This window comes from Corythoichthys intestinalis, chromosome 1 (assembly GCF_030265065.1).
Source record: "Corythoichthys intestinalis isolate RoL2023-P3 chromosome 1, ASM3026506v1, whole genome shotgun sequence".
Classification (NCBI taxonomy): Eukaryota; Metazoa; Chordata; class Actinopteri; order Syngnathiformes; family Syngnathidae; genus Corythoichthys; species Corythoichthys intestinalis.
Window position 1 is genome coordinate 35,857,234 of NC_080395.1, and position 17,045 is coordinate 35,874,278.

At 38.3% G+C, this 17,045-nt stretch overlaps 1 protein-coding gene across 1 annotated transcript in view; it reads right to left on the bottom strand.

Moving 5' to 3' along the window:
* The window catches only part of ush2a (Usher syndrome 2A (autosomal recessive, mild)), a 428,293-nt gene that overhangs the window by 349,691 nt on the left and 61,557 nt on the right, over positions 1–17,045 (bottom strand). The window contains exons 13-15 of the mRNA XM_057848749.1: positions 2,197–2,392; positions 1,836–1,966; positions 1,471–1,678 (exon numbers count right to left, since the gene is read on the bottom strand). Coding sequence (XP_057704732.1) covers positions 1,471–1,678; positions 1,836–1,966; positions 2,197–2,392 — 535 coding nt within the window. The remainder of the gene's footprint in view (positions 1–1,470; positions 1,679–1,835; positions 1,967–2,196; positions 2,393–17,045) is intronic.

Here is a 17,045-nt window from a genome sequence, read left to right on the forward strand (position 1 = left end):
ATTTCATACAAGCGCGCTCTTCAAAGACACACAGGGGAGAGAGTGAAACCATTTATCACAAAGAGACGCACAACGGCTGCAAGCACCGCCAGCGGAAAAGCCTGTTTATTTTGGCTGGCATAACACTTTGGGCTATGGATGTGTGTGTTTATGAAAGGGTGTACACACAATCCAATTTTGAGGGCACACACAGTGTAACTACTTTAACTTGCTCACGTGTGTAAGGAAATGACAGCTTGAGTAGATATTGGCATTTCAGTAATCTTCTATTAAAGAAAAATTGGTAAATTACCTATTTTACTAATCAGAGTTTGACCAAAGTTATTGCATCCATTTTCTAAAGCATATGGGCAAGAGCATTTGCCAGGTAATTTTGTGGACTGTTATTGTTGATGACAATTCAGACTTGTTAATAAACTGCATTTTTGGAGAATGTGGAAGGAAGTCAAGAGAAAATGCACTCAAGCAACAGGGGAAAGAAAATCCAAGACAGCAGAGATTCAAGTGACAATAACAATTTATCCACTAAATTGCCTTTTTAATCTTGAATTATAGTGGGTTGAGGCTGCATAATTTCATTGTGAGGGGTGTACAATGACAATAAATATCCTATTCTTGAAAAAATATGTACAGTGAGGCAAATAAGCCAAAGACCATTCGGATGATCCAGAGGAGTCATGGGAGAGAGTCATGTGGTCATATGACATCAAAATGGATTTTTTTTTGTCTTAATTCCACTCATAGTGTTTGGAGGAAGAAGAATGATGAGTACGATTCCAAGAACACCATCCCTACTGTGAAGCGTGAGGGTGTAGCATCATGTTTTTGGGTGTTTTTCTGCACAATGGACTGGACACTGTATTAATGAGAGGATGACCAGAGCCATGTATTGTGAGATTTTGGGGAATAACCTCCTTCCCTCATTTAGAGCATTGAGAATGGGTCGTGACCGGGTCTTCCAACATGACGATGGCCCGAAGCAGACAGCCAGAATAACAAAGGAGTGGCTTCGAAAAAACAATGTCAAGGTTCTGGAGACTGACTAGGCCCCTCCAGAACCTAAACCGAATCTTTGGAGGAAGCTTAAACTCAGTGTTTGTCAATGACAGTCCAGAAACCTGATTGATCCAGAGAAGATTTGTGTGGAGCAGTGGTGCAAAATCCCCACTGCAGTCTGTGCAAACTTGGTGAAAAGTTACAGGAAACGTTTGACATTTGTAATTGTAAAAGGCTACTGTACTAAATATTGACATCGATTTTCTCAGGTGTCCAAAACTTATTTTCAGCAGTATAATACAAATAAATAGTTTAAAAAAACATTCCCTGTGGTTTCTGGATTTTTTTTTTTTTTGGATTGTCTCTCACAGTGGACAAGCACCTACCATGAAAATTTCAAACCCGCCCACCATTTCTAAATGGGAGAACTTGCAAAATCGCCAGGTGTTCAAATACTTATTTTGGTCAGGTTACCTGTCACATGGGCTTTGCATTGGCATTGTCCTGTATGCTGGTTGCAGCTGACAACACTTCCTGTGGAGGAGCTGATGGTGCCCATGTCACTGCAGTTACAGCGAATGCAGCCTTCTGGATTGGAAGCTTCAAGTCTGTACCAGCCAGGTGAGCAGTCTGCACAGCGCCGACCTGTTACAGCAGCTTTGCACCGACACTGGCCTCCAACCTAGAGGTGTGAAATGTAGAGCGCGTTTGTGATGACAGCATGGGCCAAAAAACAAAAATAACATATCGTGTCTTGAACTTCAACTGCTACTCTAAAAGATAAATTACATTTTTCTTAGTGAAAAATAAGGATGTCAATTGTCAAATAAAAGTGTTACCTGGAAACACTCAGTGCTACCATTGACAGTTCCAGCAATGTGGCAGTTGCAAGGCTTGCATACATGTACTGAAGAAGGATCTGACTGCTCCAGTCGGTAAAAGCCATTTATACAGATCTCACAGTACCTCCCTAATCAAGACGGACAAAAATGTGTAAAAGCAAAGTAGAAATCAAGGGACTAGCTAGAAAGCCTTGACAGATAGACACTATTAAACCATTTGCCTTTTCATTTCTCAGTAGCAAAGGTTTGTGATATAAATGCAATCTACATTTAACTTATCAGAGTAGTATTGCACCTAATACATTTACATTTTCAATGAATTCATGAGAACAGTTTTGGCTGATGACGTATGCAGTACCCATTGTATTGTGCGTGCAGTTGTCACAAATTCCTCCTCCTCCAAGATATTGTTTTGTTGGTTGCTCATCAACTCGTGCATCATAATGACAAGAGCGTGCATGGCCATGGCACTGGCAGGGCCGACAGTTCATTGGCTGTAGTTGATCACCTGGTCGGAAGGGTTTGTCATTGTAGAGGGGTGCACAACGCTGGCACTGGACAGAATATACAAATGATGAATATGTACATTAAACCATGAAGACATACGATAAAACCACCCTCCCATCATTTCTTATAATTTTATATTGGTTGCGCAAAACAGTCAAGATGTGATCAAAGTATAGATACAGTGGCACTTCAACATATGAACACATCAACATATGATACTTTTGACATACAACATAAAATTTCATTCATCATCGGTCTCGCCATATGACGATATGCTTGAAATACGACGATTTACGGCAGTGTCGCAATTGAATTGTTTTCCCGCAAGAGGGCAGCACGTCGGATTTTCTTCATGGGTCCCAAGAAGATTGGTGCAGGTGGTAGTAGTGGTGAACAAAGGTATAAGGTGATGCTTACCACTGAAATGAAATAAATCATAGAAAGATGAGCGTGGGGTGTGTGTTAGTGAACTGGCTAGAAAATACTGTCATGTTTGTGTGCATTCTCAGTTCCTTTTTTCTTTATTCAGCACCTGATTGAGCTGGATGGGCGAGGCAATGCGACACACCTTTGCTGCATTACGAAAGCTCAATATTTAAGGACGCCTGTCACTATTTGCAAGTGTCGGACTATTACTTGCTTAACACTGTGTGCCTCATCTCGAGATCTCTTGCCTTCTACGGTTGTATTCTTTGTTATCACGTTGTTGTGCTGGTGTTTTTGTTGGACTTTGCTATTATTTGTTTTAGCCTTTTCTGGCCGTTGTTGCCTTTCCCTTGGTTCTCTCGTTGACTCGGTTCGTGCAAATTTTGGTTTGTATTTTTCCTCGCGTGTTCTGGCGTGCTCCCTTAGTTCTCGTTTAGCAATAATAAATACTACAAACTTCCACGTCTGTGTTTTGATCCATATTTAATGTCTTGCAATTTTTCATAACAAATACAGCCCACAACACGACTCACTGTATCTTCCTCTTTCTACACACCCGCTGTCTTCTCAGACTTCGGTTCGACAGTAAGTTAAGGTGACAATAAAAACGCTTTTATTTCTTATTTATACATAATTTATTTGTTTTGTTATGAGTAATTGCCATTTGTAACTGTACTTCCAGTATTTATCAAGGATTTAGGATTGGTGTTTGGGCTGTGGAACGACTGAATGGAATTATGTTTTCTATTCGGGAAATCCCTCTCGACATATGACCATTTCGACATACAAACCAGGTCCTGGAACGAATAAAATTCATATGTTGAGGTACCACTATAGTTATACTTAAGGAATAAGCCATTATAAGACAATCAATTTAAGGGTCTCAAAAGTAGGTAGTCACACAAAGTGAGATAATAACATATCATGAGACTAGGGCTGTCAAACGATTAGAATTTCTAATCTTGATTACAGCTTAAAAATTAATTAATAGTAATTAATCGAAATTCAAACCATCTCTAAAATATGCCATATTTTTCTGTAAATTATTGTTGGAATGGAAAGATAAGACACAGGACGGATATATACATTCAACATACGGTACATAAGTACTGTATTTGTTATAACAATAAATCAACAAGATGGCATTAACATTATTAACATTCTGTTAAAGCGATCCATGGATAGAAAGACTTTTAGTTCCTAAAAGATAAATGTTAAAATGTGTAAAATTTTCAATCAAAAAATAAACTAGTAGCTCGCCATTGTTGATGTCAATAATTACACAATGCAGCAGAGGGCGACAAAACACCAAAAAACACAAGTAACAAGTGGACATTACACTGTGCTGTCATTTTAATCTGAGTGGGGCATGTGCGTTAAATGCGTCAAATATTTTAACATGATTAATTTAAAAAATTAATTACCGCCCGTTAACGCGATAATTTTGACAGCCCTACATGAGACATATATTGTATATCTTGTCTTAGTAATAAACAAATGTTGTCAATTTTATTTTTTTTAGAGTGTAGTTCCCAATTCTGTCAGCCAATCTGAATAACTTGGAATATGTCACACACAGACAACAATGGGTCTGTCAATGCACAAGCCACAAACAGAAAGCATGAAATAAAACATGTTAATAATAGCCTTTTTTCCCAAGACTAGTATGCATGAAAACAGTCCCAAGTCTTATAGTTCATTTCATCCAACAAAGAAAGAATGAGACACAATGAGAGAGGAGGAAAACGAAGACAAAGGTTTGTGGCCCTTGTTAATCAAAATACAAAGACAGAGAAGAATGCACAACTGAATAGATAACCATGCGATATTGTACACTTAATAATGGGGCGTTCGTGCATTAACACACAAATTACTCATTTAAATAGAACAGGGAAATCAGAACACTAATGAGGAATGACTTGCAACAGCCAACATTCTCTCACAGTCACTTTCATGTCAAAATAAACATAGCAAGGTGTGCGTGGAGCACAAAGTGGGGTGTGGGGGGCTGGAATAAAAAATGCATTTTTCTGTTGCAGAGTGCAGGAGCACAGGCAAGAAACAGCAAGTACAAGGCCTTTGATTTTGTTCAGCAGTCAGTACAAATTATAGTGGACAAGGGGGGCATCAAATGGGGGGATTAAAAATGTATTAAAAACACAGGAGTTCCTCCCTTATGTGACACATGCAGACCTCCACTGGGCCTATTAGGTATGACACACAGAGGAGGCAAATGAGGGGAGGACAGGCAAGGATAGGGTGGGCCCCCGTTTTGTATAATACAGAGGAGGTAACTGGTGTGAACAGAAATGAGGTAAATACTAATACTAAGTAATATTGTTTTGTAAAATAAAAAAAAGGAAATTGATGATGCAACCCTTATTAACCCCGTGAATATCAATGCAGTTCTGTAATCTTCCTGTTGGTGTGGAAAAACTAGAAAAAAACACAGTTATAGGCCTTCTCGCAGGTGAATCATCAGTAAGAGTGAATAGGTGAAAATTGCAGAGGCTGTCAAAAATCTTGTAAAATGTTTGAACAATTGTGGGCAAGCTTTGATCATACAAAAAGGCAAACCAACTTCATATGCTGTGTTTTTCATCATTTTTGTTTACGTAGATATAATGGCTCTTTATGGGCTCAACAAAGACTGAAAACCATCAATTCATCCGCTCTTTAGAAGCATCCAAGGAAATTCATTTCCCTAAGAAATGGGCTGCCTACGTGTCTGTATTTTAGTTCACAGGGTTGTTCTCTTGGGGGTGTTTATTAACAAAATCATAGAGCTGCAGGATATTCTCTGGAGAATTGACACACACTTATACAAATAAATACACAGCAGACAAAGCCTTTAAAGAGCCTTACATACAGACACTTCAGAGGTGATGTACACTCGTGAGTAGTGCAGGTTTTGTTTGTCTGCTGTTTGTGCAATTGTCGCATCTACTGCTTTATTAATGCCGAAAGCTATTAAACTTGCCAATCATGGTACATCCCCATGTCCTAAAAGTGCATCAAAGCGAATCCAAGTACTTCCCTCTCTGCACTTTGAATAGAGATCTCTTGTTGAAGCTTTCTTCAACAAAAGCTAAACTCGACAAGGATTTAAAACAACCTTTTAGCACGTACTTTGCAAGTGGACGGAGTAAGAGAAATTGTTCAACCGCACACGAAGATTCCTCTGTGATTATTTGCCGCTATTTCGGTGGGCCAAGAAGGGGCGAGGGCCATTTCCCTCGTATGGCCAAGTTGTCTGAACGTCCAGCGAAGAGCACGTTTTGTATTTGAATTTTAAAAAGTCTCGATTGTCTGTGAATGATTGAATTTGATTGGATAAACAGTCGACGGGCAGACCCTGGGCAACAAGAAGAGTGAGTTAAAAGAGGAGGAAGGTAGAAGTTGTGTGGCTATTAGGCAGCAAATTGGTGTGAAAATGAGAAAAAATACATACAAAAACTAGGGCTGTCAAATTTATCGCGTTAACGGGTGGTAAATAATTTTTTAAATTAATCACGTTTAAATATTTGACGCAATTAATGCATGCACAGAATGACCTGTTCATGCGCCGCCTCAAACAGTTTACAATGACGCCATTTCAGCACATTGAGAGCGAAAAGGCAGAGACATGCAAGTGAACAAAGGCGTTCATTGGTCCGCGCCTTTTATTGGCTTAAGCTTCGGCAGGTCGTGGGGAAGAATGACAGGAGACAATCTTTTTTCTAACACACTTAATTGAACACAATGCAGAACATACTGCATACCACTTACAGCCACCACTGACAGTCATGGTTGCCCAACTTCCCATCATGCATTTGGGTAGAACGGCTAATTCGCTACAGTATCATTTAGTGAAAGCGCAACAAATATTCCTATCTCTCAAAAAAAAAAAAAAAAATGTTCACAAAAAGAAAAGCGCTCAATGCAAAGAGAACTGGCATTCCCAGTCAAAATAGCTATGCAAAATAAACATAAAACTTACTCAGACTTTGCCTTGTCTTGATTTCTTAAGTAATTTAAAACTCGCCATTGCCACCTTGTGTTGTATTTCAATCACTATCTTACGTAGTTAAAGACACTGTGGAAGAACAGCTGTGACGTCACCGCTCGGCGAGGTCAACAATGGCGAGCTACTAGTTTATTTTTTGATTGAAAATTTTACAAATTTTATTAAAACAAAAACATTAAGAAGGGTTTTAATATAAAATTACTATAACTTGTACTAACATTTATCTTTTAAGAACTACAAGTCTTTCTATCCGTGGAGCGTGGATCCCTTTAACAGAAAGAATGTTAATAATGTTAAAGCCATCTTGTGGATTTATTTTTATAATAAACAAATACAGTACTTATGTACAGTATGTTGAATGTTTATGTCCGTCTTGTGTCTTATCTTTCCATTCCAACAATAATTTAGAGAAAAATATGGCATATTTTAGAGATGGTTTGAATTGCGATTAATTATAATTTTTAAGCTGTGATTAACTCGATTAAAAATTTTAATCGTTTGACAGCCCTAACAAAAACACAACATGATGAATTCACCGATTAGTCAACGTCAAGTCAACTATCATTAAATGTTATTTGAGTAAAAGAAATCTAAGACTGTTCAACCCCTTATATATTGTATAGGTTTTTATATCCTCCTTGTCTCTCTAGTGTCTCAAAACTCATTGCTCCATGGAGTATGTGAGTAGGAAATATTACCATATCAAATGACAAGGGGGAGGAACCTTTCCTTTTATTCAGTGTTGGATTACACTACCTCTCGTAGCCTGCTAATTAGTTGAGGGATTGGTGTTTGGGAGTATAGAGTGCACGTCATTCTCCATATATCACAAAATTTTGATGGCTCTCTATCCTCCTGAAATAGTATAGGCCGAATAAAAGTACCGCAATGTTTTTTAACTGTATCACTTGTCCTTTGTCATTTAGTCAGTCCAAAACATTTATAGAAATATAAGATTGCAATATATGATATGAATTTGAACCAGAGAGAAACATTGATGAGCAGGAATAGCGCTGTCGATATCTCACAAAACGAGCAGAAAAAGCAATATGAACAGGAAAGATGGGATGAGATGAGATTAGGACAAAACCGGTGTTCTGATAAAATTTGCTACACAGGCGGAACATCTACAAGAGGCAAATTTGACACCCAAAGTATTACCGTGTGCTTTCAACTTGTTTTGTGTAGATGCATAGAGGCAGGATGTACTATAAATGCCTTAAGAAAATACTTAAAAGTCGTAATATCAAATAAGGGTGCTTGAAATACACTACGTGACTAATGTGGTCAACAGATCAACAATCTGCTGTGAAGCTACAACAAGAAAACACAATGCTTAAAAGCTATCAGAGGAAAACATAGGCAAAAAGTATTTTAAAGTTACTAAATGGTAATAATAGATTCAGTAAAACACAAATAGTAAGTACACGCCGCTTTTAATCGATGTGCGCATGTGTAGGATGTCTCGCCTCGTAGAAGGAATTGCAGAACACCGGTAGTGTTCAAGTTCGTCTAGTGACAGTGACAGCTGCGGACTCCGCACTGTCGCTGAATGCAGGTAGAGTTCAAGACCACACTGTTTAGTAACATTAACTAACACCACAAGGACCATGTTATTTTTTTCTACATGGATAGTAAGAGTGTGACAATATCTCGATACAGCGATATATCGCAATATTTTGCAACCCGATCGGTTATCAATTTGCTCCCGCCAAGTATTGATACTTTTATTTGACATATTGGCCATTGGATGCTGTAAACTGCTCAATGTTTGTTGAGCAATTCCTTGCCGGTCCACTAGGGGCGCTCAAGAGTGGCGGTTAAGGTAAAGTGCGCACAAGTCGTCTAGAGAAGAAGAGAGGAAGCTCCAAGTGGGTTGAAAAAAAAAAAAAAAAGCTTTGTGGAAACGGTGGAGGAAAAAGTGACAAAAATATTGCTACAAACCCAACAAGAAAGGAAGTAAGGTGAACAAGGACTTTGCTGTATGCAAGAAATGTCTAACAAAAATAAGGTTCACTGCCAGCTGGTGATGAAGTGGACAAGGATTTCTTCACTGCTTCAGTTTCATCACTTGAGGTAAGAAAGTTTTGCAATGTAATTGATTTTTTTATTTTACATGTATTATTTTGATGACATTTGGTGTTGAGTGATATAAAATAAACAAGGACCCTAAACTGGATGAAAATGAATATCGAACAAGTCTACATTAAATTACTGATTTATTTGATATTATTTGAGAACCACTTTCCATCTGGTTTACTACACAAACTGTTATTACTGCCATTTTGATGCAATAAGCTATAAAAATGGTTTGACTAGCTTCCAAGATATACAGTATAAGGTGATGTGCATGTATTAATCAATTAATGTAGCCTACATATTAAAAATAGGTAATTATTCCATTTTTAATTTCTATACATTGAATTAATATTTTTTTAATTCACTCAATACTTCCAACACAAAAAATCAGGATTTCAACTCAAAAGCTATTAAGTAACTAATATTTTTTGTTTTATTTTGTTGTTTTTAAGGTGAGGAAGAATGTGACTGACTGAGTCAAACATCTCAAATGCTGAAGCAGATGGTGGAAGTGCTCAAATCAATGCTTTTGGCAACAAAGGTCATATACGAAGAAAAGACTTTTAGAAGAATTTTATCATTGCCCCAATCCAAGCTCAACTGCTTACTGACACCTACAGCACTGTTAATTTTTTTTAAAAAAGATTTAAAACTTTAAAGAAATTAAGGGTGCCATTCATCATGATCTCTCCAAGAGATAGATATCAGTTGTTGTGGTTTGTTTCCTCTATATGTGCAGGTACACAATTTGCAGTAGATTCATATTTTACAGCAATGTTGCACAAAAAAGGTTTAATAAATGCTGTTTAATATATGACTTAAACAGCACTTTTTCTATTTTGAAATATTTTTTTTTCTTCGTTTCAACAGTTATATCGTAGAATATCATGTATCAAATTTCTGACCAATATATCGATAATCGGTGTATCGTGAACATTGTATTGCGAATCGTATCGTATCGTGAGGTGCCCTGAGGTTCCCACTCCTAATGGATAGTATGTGTATTGTTCATCGATGTCTTAGCTGCAATCAGTAAAAAGTCCTCAGATGAAACAACAAATCTGTTCGGTCCACAAATGTGGAAGCAAGCAGACAACAATAACAAAGCGATTGCGTAAAAGAGTTTATTGAACACACAAAAAACATGCGATCGCGAAAAGGGAGACAAAAAAGGGTCCTGACAGTAGGTCAGGATCAATTTAAAAAAAAAAAAACAGAGGGAAAACCACTGTGAAAGGCGTACGTACGAAAAAAACCAAGGCAAGGATGCCACTCGCAACGAAGGGGTCAAGAATACAAATTGTCAATATGTTGGCAAGCCGCCTAGGATCGGTCTAAAGACACTGCTTATGAGCTGAAGAATGGATGCAGGTATGACGTCGGGAACTCATCCCACAGCTCTGTTACAAAATAATCTGACCAGCAACAGAATGTGACAAAATCATGCCAGTCATCATACTAGCTTCGCTAGAATCGAGCACAGCTATTCTCCCAGTCCAGCCCAACTGTGTCATTACCCCCAGCGTTCATTGCGCACGTAAAACATGGCGCCCCCCATAGGTCAAAACTTGTACTAAATATTATAGATTTTTAAATCAATGGCAATATTTTATGTGTTTCTCATAACATACCTGTATTTTAGAAAAATAGAACAATTGTGGCTTCTTCAAGCCTGCAAGTCCTTAAGTCTGTGGTTCCCTTTAAAAGCCCCAACAGGCATGATATAAAATTGCATTTAATACAACGTACCTTACAGTACCTTATTTTTTACTTTGTCTTATTAATATGACATATAATACATTGTTTTTGGACTGCTATTTTGAGATTTAGCGGGTATTTTGGGGTACTTAAAGGGTTAATTCTGACTTACGCCAAAATACGGGTTACATCGCCAGCATAGTAACGGAACTCCTTCGTAACCCGGGGACTACCTGTACTTTTCTCTGGATGTTGATTAATATACACTTTACAGAATTTTTCTTTTTAGTAATCTAACATCTGAATTTACTGGAAAGGTGGAATCATGCAGATAAAAGATTACAGTCAAGCCAAAATCTAGGAAAGGAAAATAAATCGTATTTACCCAGTGTACATTCTGTAAAACCTGCTGAGTTAGAAGCCTGCTCTAATGGATGTGTGGACATTCAGATGGCCTGTCACAAGCAACTGTGTATGTGCGTGTGGGAGCGTGTGTGTGCGCGTGTGTGATAATCTGTTGGGGCAACTCATCTTATCCTAAAAGCCATGACCAATTTCACGCTCTCACTGGAAAGGTCGTGCCCCAGGAGTATGTGTGTATGAGCGTGTGTTTGTGCACACACCCATCTTGTGCGTATCTAAAGTTAACCCGGTTAACCCCTGCCTAGGTGCAAATCTGCTGTTGAAGCAGATGTTTGCAGGAGAGATGCCGGGTAGCCCTTCTTAACGTCACTACCTATCAATATCCATCACCCAGGGATGCAAACGCATACAGAAAAATAGCAAGAGTCAAGTTGAACCGAACAGAATACATAGAAATGTAAGTTAACGTACAACAGCTGTAGTATTTGATAAACCCTGCTATTCTGGATCTATAGATGACCGTCTCGAATACATGTTACCAACAATGGGCAGAATCGCTTAGAAAAAGTGAATTTGCAGTTTCATAGCAGCTATTACAGTAGGTAACTTAAAAAAATCAGGCCCATTGTACAGTATAGTATGGTATGGTGCGATATGAAATACAATACATGATATAATTTTCAGACATGACTGAATCCATCAGATGTGGAGGGACAGAGTGACAGATTAAGTATGACTCAGAGTGCACATAAGAAAGCATCAAAAGATACAGTGAGAAAGAGGGGGCTTGGGGGACATGTTTGAGTGTGTTTGAGCTTCTCCGAGTTATAAGTGTGTGTCTTCCGAGGCCCCCGTTGATCATCTTGACACATGTCTGAGCATTTCTGTCACTTTAATGTCACTGTGGAAATTCTGCAGATTAGTTGAACATCCGTCATGGTGCGGGCCCGATTCAAGTCAACAGAATACATGCAATATTAAACGCTAATATTCCCCACAGCCTTTTATTACAGAGGTAGAAGAAAGGTCTTGAATATTCACTTTGAGGGATGACGCGCAGAGGCTTTGAGAGAAACATGCACAGGGACAGACACGCACATACGCACATGCATACAGACGCGTGTGTACATGCTAATGTCGCTCACCAAAAGTTTCAGTGACAGAAATGCACATGGCATGTGCAAATAAGTTATTTCCATATAACAGTATTTAAGGTAAAATTGGAAAGACTTGCAAAGACCTGAAACTAGAGATATCATGTTTAATCAATTGGAAAATGTTGCTCTCTTCTTTGAAAGGCCCAGACACATTAAAAAAATATAGACTTTGATTTGAAATGACCAGGATGCCCTTTTCAAAGCTATTCTTAGATATGAAAAATGGTTAAGAAGGGTGACAGAAATGTCGTGTGCCATATATACGGTATGTATACATAATATACTACTGTATTTGTATGGCAGTGGTGCTGGGATTGGATTGAGTCGCATTTGCTTAAAACCAGAATCATATTTGTTGGAGTCATCCACCCTTGTTCAAAATAAGATAAATACAACACAATTTTGGTTCCGAAATTATTGGCAATTTCTCCCAAAATAAGCATACAAGCAACAAATTGCAAAGTTGTCAAACTTATACCAGGTTCACCCTCATTTGGACTTACTATTTACACATAAAATGGTGGAACTAATTTGATTTTAATGGCATGGGATGTTATAAAATAAGATTTTGTAGTTTCAACCATCAAAAAAAGAATGAAAATCAAGCAATATATTAGCAAAAATTAACAATGTTAACTAGGTATCTATTAATCCATCAATTAGCAAGTTCAATTAATTGAGTAATTAGATAACACACTGATGTGTTGGAAGAATAATTTTAAGAAATATTGTCAAACTGAGATGATGAGGCAGACTCAACTGCGGAGTTCCGGCAAAAAACTTTTGTTCAGAAAACAGAGGTTCTTCTGCTGGCATGCGGGGATGAGGAAAGGTTCAAACATAAAACGCTCCAAATGGAGGAAAAAGCCAAGACTACTAAGATCTAAAATTCAAACACAAAGCACTCCAAATGGAGGATAATACCTAGACAACTGTGATTGCTACAAAACAAGGCTGACGTGATCAACATGGGTTGTAAAACACTTCAGGACAAGACAAGAGAAACTCAGGCTACGTCTACACTAGGACGGATAATGGCCTTAACCCTATAGAGGCCAGCGTTGTAGAATTACAACATTTTTATTTTTTTGTAAAAAAGGGTTGAAATGTTTTTTTTTTTTTTTTTTTTTACATTAATATAGTCATTGGGTCCTACTGTTCAGTCTCACAATAGGTGTGGATAGGAAATTTGTATATAAGCCCTGCCCACAGTTCCGGACTTTCAGAATCTGCAGAACTTTGGCAGTGCAACAACACTTTGGTTCCTTGGACTGGATTTATCAGATTTAAGTAAGTATAATGCCTTTAATTTTTTTTTTTTTTTTTGTTGTAATCATTACACTTACTAGACCATGTACATATGCAATTATTGTGAAATACATTTATCAAATGTAAAATAGAGCGTCTTGTGTATATGTTGTAATTTTACAACTCTGGCCCTTGGGTAGTCAAAGTGGCCATGGTGTAGGTTTACAAGTTACCTGGCTAAGTGTAGCCTAAATAGACATTTTGACAGGGACCTTCTATTTTTCACAATATATTTTAAAATTACACACATCTAGTACACTTTCCAGATATACTGTACTGTATTATATAGGCTTTATATTTATTTTTAATTTCCAAACCACTGCTATTTGGAACCCACTTTACAAGAAGCTATATTACCGAAATATATTGCAATAGCATACCACTTTCTACTGCTTATAATTGTAATAGCCTACAATAGTTCCGTTTCTCATTCTGTTTGTATATATGTGCTTAGTATGTTGGCTCAATTCTTCGCCTAAGCAGTTAGATCTGGCGGGATGCTGAAGGGTGTCTGTTGCATTGTTCCAGAAAAGGTGACAACGTTCGGAAATGCATTACCATTGCAGACATTATCATCTTTCTAGAAATGCAACATGCCTTCCTTTTGGGATGATGATTTCACATTCTTGAACATTCTCACCTGATAATCAGAGCACAATGAGTCAAGCCAGACAGTATTGCTTGACTAGTGAGATGTGTAAATAGGTTACTTTGCCCCCCACCCAAGTACTAATGTTATTTCCATTTAGTTTTTGTCATTTCAGAATGTATTCAGCAAGGAGAAAAACCTTCTACACTGTGCAGGAGGTCATCGATGCTGTCCAAAATGAAGGGAGTGACGTGGACATAGACTTTGATGAAACTCATGAAGAGTCAGATGACGAAACCCATGAAGAAGTGGACAAAGAAAACCATCCACCCATTGACTGCCCAGCCAATGAGGACATTGAGCCCCGACCAGCCAAACATGCCATGCCCCGTGACAGATAACCCTGGCAGAAAAAAGTTTTCATCAGCCCTGATTTGGATATTTCTAGCCCACCTCTCACAAAAGATGTTCATTCCCTCCAAACCCCACTGGAATGCTTCCGACAATTGTGTCTGAAGACATGATTGAGTCACTCACAATAAACACAAATGAGTATAGCCTTCAAACACATGGAAGATCCATAAACACCAACAAAGAAGAACTAGAACGAATGATGGGCATGTATCTGAAGATGGGCCTGGTAAAAATGGCTGGAGTGCGAATGTACTGGGAGACAGACACACGGCATGCACCTGCTGCTGATGTTTCTAAATAAATATGCTATTCGTAAAAATATGACTACTGTTGAAATTATTATTCATATTATGTACTGTTCTGGGGCTATGTAACAAGCAATCAACCAGTGCAAATTAACCCATAGTGTATTTTTTTACTGAGATATAAACATTTGTACCTTTCTGATTTGACAATGAGTACAACTAGGGTTAGAGTCAGGAAATCCTGCTACCCCATTTAGCCAGCGTTGTAAGACTACAACATTCTCATAAAACTTTACAAAAACTTTTTTTTTAATTTCGCAAACACTTCATTTTCATCTTCAAAGGCCTCCTACAACACCATATAAGTGGTTGATTTTTTATTCTTTTATGTATTTCTATGTCTGGCCACTACAGGGTTAAATGTGTAATCAGTTGGACTATATGGCATGTCGGCTACACTATTATGCCTATTATCCGCATTAGTTGTTAGACGGGTAATGTAGGCGGGTAATATTCCACACCGCTTAATATGGACTGCTGTCTCCGTACAACAATCGGATATTAAAGAAGTGATGTCATGCCGTCGCCATTTTTAGTGAGACATGACGGCATCGTAAACAATGGAGGCGGATGATCACGATGCGGCATTCCTGATCCTCTTTTCTTTTCCACACATTTTTTCTTGAACCTTCAAACTACGTTGCAATACTATGCTTCAATTCAGTGCCCATTTGTTGTTCTCCCATCGCGGATGACACGAAGATGAGCGTTTTTTACAGAGCTCGTCTCCCACGTTGTTTCCGATCGACCAGCTGAGGGGCTGGCCCCTCCCAACTCAATGCCGACCGAACATGAGTATATAAAAATGCGGAGAGGAAAATTAAACCAGTGCAGTATCCCCAGTCAAAGAGGCGCACAATCAGATTTTTTCCATGACATTTCTGCCTGTCAAAACTGTTGTCATTTCCAGGATCACCACTGTTATGCACAAGCATTGCTGGTTGCGGCTTCCAGGAAATATACGCAGCACCACACCATATTTGTTATTTTCCAAGTGGTGAGAGCGCAACTGAGCATCGATTGTAATATCCCAAGTAACGATGTCAGGCTTATTTCAATCACAACTCAGTGACTGCACGTAAAAGCCGAGCGAGCTCTCCCTGCACTCTCGCTCCTGCGTGATGCGTTCAATTGCATTCACGAAAAAACAGCGATCACAAAATAACGACAGTTTAGAAGGTGTAGTAATTTCGAAATTTTCCGCCGTCGAGTAATATGTTTCCGGTTCAGGGGTAAACGGCGCGGGCGATGACGTAACATATGAGGCTGCTCCTTTCTACGCATGCGTAGTTTACGCAAATGCAGGCATACCATGCAGAAGCCGGGGGGGGGCCTTAAACGCACCTTAAACGTAAGTGTGGACAGGTATAAAAATAGTCGGCAAAATACCCTGGAGAAAATGATCTGTCCTAGTGTAGACGTACCCTCAGGCATTATAAATATATATATATATATATATATATATATATATATATATATATACTGTATATATACTGTATATATACACATGAGGTAATGGGGAACGGCTGGAAACAATAGGCGATTAGGCAACATGAGGAAGGGCAAGTACAAAGAAGGTGAAGCCTTCAAAATAAAACAGGAAATGACATGACATGAGAAATGTCAAACAAAGAAAAAAGTTAATACCTGAGCAAAGCCCCAAAAGGAATTTAAAAAAAAAATAAGGATCTAAGTACAAAAAAATAATATTTTGTGAAAAAATGTATGTCTTTTGCCCAAATCGCCTGTTCTTTCCTCACAAAATGTGACGTTATTCAGCTACTAGACCAGGGGTGTCCAAACTTTTTGCAAAGGGGGCCAGATTTGGTGTGGTAAAAATGTCGGGGGCCGACCTTCCTGACGCCCTTGACGTAGAACAATATATTTAAGCAAATTTTAGCAACCCATTCTGTATGTCACATTTATTATTTTTTCACATTTATTATTTTTTTTATTAATGATTTCAACAATCTCGCAACTAGCCTTTGTGCCGTTCTCTTTCGACTCTCGGGCTCCTGCAAAATATTGAACTAGCTTCAAGTTGCTTCAATTTCACGTTGCGTATCTTCCCTATAATCTGGTCGTATATATCAGCGTGTCTCGTTTGTAATATCGCCTCACATTTAGAACTCTTTAAAAACAGCGTCCGTCTCTTTGCAAATGAGACAGACACAGTTGCTGCGTATTTTAGTGAAGAAATTGTCAGCCGTCGCAGTCTTTTTTTTGTTGTATTTTAGAAAATTGGAAGGGTCACGCGGGGTAAAGTTGGTTAGAGTGCTGCTGCCTTTTAGTGGGTAAATGAGGAGCAGCATTTAGTGTGTAAGCTACTTCATACATATGCTGGTAGCTGTAATG